General features: G+C 31.5%; 1 protein-coding gene across 1 annotated transcript; it reads right to left on the bottom strand.

Moving 5' to 3' along the window:
- Positions 1–1,018: 1,018 nt before the first annotated feature.
- Positions 1,019–2,398, bottom strand: LOC119829442 (survival of motor neuron-related-splicing factor 30-like). The gene is made up of 4 exons (XM_038351942.1): positions 2,127–2,398; positions 1,799–2,052; positions 1,511–1,657; positions 1,019–1,369 (listed from the first exon to the last, which is right to left on the bottom strand). The coding sequence occupies exons 1-4, from the start codon at positions 2,166–2,168 to the stop codon at positions 1,099–1,101; spliced, it is 714 nt and encodes a 237-aa protein (XP_038207870.1). The 5' UTR covers positions 2,169–2,398; the 3' UTR covers positions 1,019–1,098.
- Between the last annotated feature and the right edge of the window lie 1,349 nt (positions 2,399–3,747).

Below are 3,747 nucleotides of genomic sequence, written 5' to 3'. Positions count from 1 at the left end.
GCAATCGTCTTAAGTCTAAATCCTAACTAGAAAAAATACTCATGATGATAATTTTATTTCAACAACGATGTAAAGACCGCTTTTTAGTACAAAATATGTGCCGGCATGGTCTTCTTTATATTGATAATTTATTATTTATTTTTGTAATTAATGGTATATATGTACTATGAAGAATAAATAAATAAACAAAAATGATGTGTAAAAAATTACCTTAACCAAAAATTCCGGATTACGAAGGCGAGATACACTATAACTCAGGCGTAGCTCAGGCGTTAAAAATAATAATCTGATTTAATGCCATCTTTGTTGTGTTTAGTAGAACTAAATCAAAACCATAGGGCAAGGATGGTGAACCAAATGGCATCCGTGCCATTAATGGCAAGCAATAGAATATTACAAAGTTCATTACGCACTACGAAAAAAGTGAGAATTAGATAGTTAAAGAGTAAGGAACAAAGATTAGTATAATAAATACAGGGTTTGGATGGAAAATCCAGTCTAAACTAGAGGACGCTTCTTTTACTTATAAGCCTGTCGTAGGGTTACCTTTGTAAGATTGTTGAAATTGGTTGAAGTTAAATTAAAATTTCTATGTTACAGATTCAAGTAATGGTATAATATTATTTAAAACCCTTTATTTGGAATTCAAATGTTTATCTTGTACTAACTGCGCCCCACAGCTCATCGCGGAGTTTTTATTTTAAATCCAAATGTATTAAAATAATATTTGAATAAAAAGTAGCTCAATTTATTTTGTATCAGCTATAGCAGCCATCAGCTATTTGCGCAAAGTTCAAAATCGCTCCAGCTGTTTGATTAGCCAGAACAGACAGATGAATATTGTAATTAGATGTTAGGTATTAATAATAAATGGTCTAATAATGTTTGAATCAGAAATGTCAAAACTGTTAAAAAATAACATCAACTTTCAAGTTATTCAATCTAGATTAAGTTAATTGTTTTATTTGAATTATACAATAGGATGATATCATGATACATAATGGAGCAAAGGATAAAATTTTTGTATATAAAGAATTTATTGAGTCTATTGTGTGACAAAGACAGTACAGAATTTAAACTAAAACTTATATTAGTAAGTTATCCACCCTTTTTCCACTTTTCTCCAGGTGTATACTCCGTCATAGGCCTCCCAGATATACCACATGTTCCAATTCCAACCCTGCCCTCCAAATTATCAGGGGATGCAAATATACTTTTACTTCTAATACCTGGTTTTTTAGATGCTTTTGAATGAAACGAAAGCCATTTATTCTTTTCACTCTCTCTTTCTTCTTCTATTTGTTTAAATCTCTGTTGTTTCTTCTGTTTCTTCTTTTTCAAATATTCTCTATTATATCCTTTACCTTGCCTGAAAGAAATGGTATTCCATTACTTTTTCTATAATAGTTTATACTACAATGTGACTAGAAAGATCCAATAGACGGAGAAATTATAAATATTTTGACAAACAACCAAAAGTCTAAATAATTTGAACAGGTTTTACACTTACTTTCCTTCATCACCACTTAATGGTCTTTTCACTCCCGAACCTAAAGATTTAACATCCATAGTAGACACAGGCTCCAAGGTTGTGTATCCATTAAATTTGACTTTTAGACTATTCTCACCAATCTCTTCAATTGTGGCTTCATAGAACCTACAACCAAAATATATTCAAATATTATAATTGTATCCATCATTGAGAGTGCATTATATCTTAAAAATAATAATATATGCAGATTAATACAAGAATTATACATATGATTTTATTATTATTATAATACAATTGAGAACTTACATGCCATCTGCTTTCCATTTAGCAAGACACTTCTCCCCAATATGCCACTTTTGCACTGGTGCCGCTTCACCACTCTCCGCAGCCAGCAGGGAAGCTGTAACATCATCATTATTACTAGAACTATGAACACTGACATTGGATTCACCCTCTTGAGTTTTTATTAGATCTTGAGTCAACTCAATTACTTCTTCCAAATCCGTCTTAAGTTTCAAAAGTTCTTCGTTTTCTGGATCAGTCAATAAAGCAGCTTCTACCTAAAATATTATTTGAAACAACATTGATTTAATGTGATTAATAGGAAAATGACAATCATTAACAATAACTTTACCTGCTGCAACTGCAACTTATAGTTTCTTAGGTCATCTGCCATTGTCAAATTTTACGTTTAAAATTATTTATAAATCGACTCCAATCCACATGCTATTAAAATCCAAATTCACACATAAAAAATATGAAGCTACTGTTTTATACCTCAGTGAACACATGTACCTACTAAATATTACTTTTGAAATTGAATATACAAATAACACACAAACATTCACTTATTTTTTAGTAAATTAGTGTAGCGTCTTAGCAATTGAGGAATATTTTAATGTTATCAATTAATATCACAAACAAAATTGCTGCTTTTTGGACGAGCCATGTAATTAAACCAATAACTATAGAAACATGTGTCAAATGTCAAGTACGTTTGACACATAATCTATGGTTCAGACCACAAGTTACAGAAAAATTTTTTTTGAAAATGTAATCCACATCTACACTTATATTATAAAGAGGAATCTTTTGAATTTTTATATGTTGGCAACGTTTTCACGCAAAAAGTGCTGGACCGATTTCAGAAATACTTTCACCATCAGAAAGCTGCAACTTCACTGAGAGACTTATTCTATTTGACGGTGAACTAAATACAGTCGGGGTGATAAATCATTTTCATTAGTTCTCTGTTATGAGTTTTTCTTGTTTTTTTTTTTAATATTTTCATCTGTTACTGTATAGTGTATTTTAAATTTAATATATATTTGTTATTCCTTGAGTTGGTTGTTCTTTTCACATTTCGGTATCTATTGCCTAATGATACACACTAAAACTTGTAATTTTATTGTTATATCTATAGCATAAATGAGAACTTTTTAAAGAATAAAATAAACCGATTACGAGGCACGTCATTCGATATACCGTAGCGACGCTTAACTTCTAAAACTAACTTATTTAAAATATGATTATAATATGAGGAATGATAAAAATTTTGTCTGTATTTATTATAGCATAATTTTGAATATTTCGTAAGCAACTTGACGAGACCTTATTAAAATACTAGAAAACGGCTACGAAATCTGAGGCAAAATCTCTAGCCGCAAGTCTCCCACCAGCAGAAGAAAGCTCGTTTTACCCAACCGTGGAGGAGAACGAGTAAGGGATTAACAATTTATTTAGCTTATACGCGAGCAATAGCGAAACTACGGGATATATAGTACAAAAGAAAAAACAAACATAAAATAAAGGGAAGAGTAGGTATTTAAAATATAATTAGTTAGGGAATACGAAATTCAGATGGCGCTAATTGTGACAAGTTAGCAAAAAAATCCGTAAGATGACAATATATACATATAACTCAAAGACCCAAAAAGCCCCTTGAGCGAAAAAAAAAGCTCCAAACGCTTGTGTGTTTACAATAAATGAGCCACAACAAGAAATTCGTGTTGTGGCACAAACTGCATCCAACGTCGAGCACACATAACAGTATAATATACTAACCTTCGGTCGAGCACTTGAGAGTTGGCTTCCACTGGCGAGATAACTGGTATTGTTTACACAGATAGCCCTTATAATATAAATTAAAATGAAGAGAAACAAATAATTATAGTATTTACCTAGTTATATCGGGGCCACCCGCAGTACATGCTAGTGATGTCGTATTTGTTAACGCGGCATAACTAGGACCACCC

The sequence above is a fragment of the Zerene cesonia genome, chromosome 10 (genome assembly GCF_012273895.1).
Source record: "Zerene cesonia ecotype Mississippi chromosome 10, Zerene_cesonia_1.1, whole genome shotgun sequence".
Classification (NCBI taxonomy): Eukaryota; Metazoa; Arthropoda; class Insecta; order Lepidoptera; family Pieridae; genus Zerene; species Zerene cesonia.
This window is presented reverse-complemented; position numbering and strand designations above follow the sequence as displayed.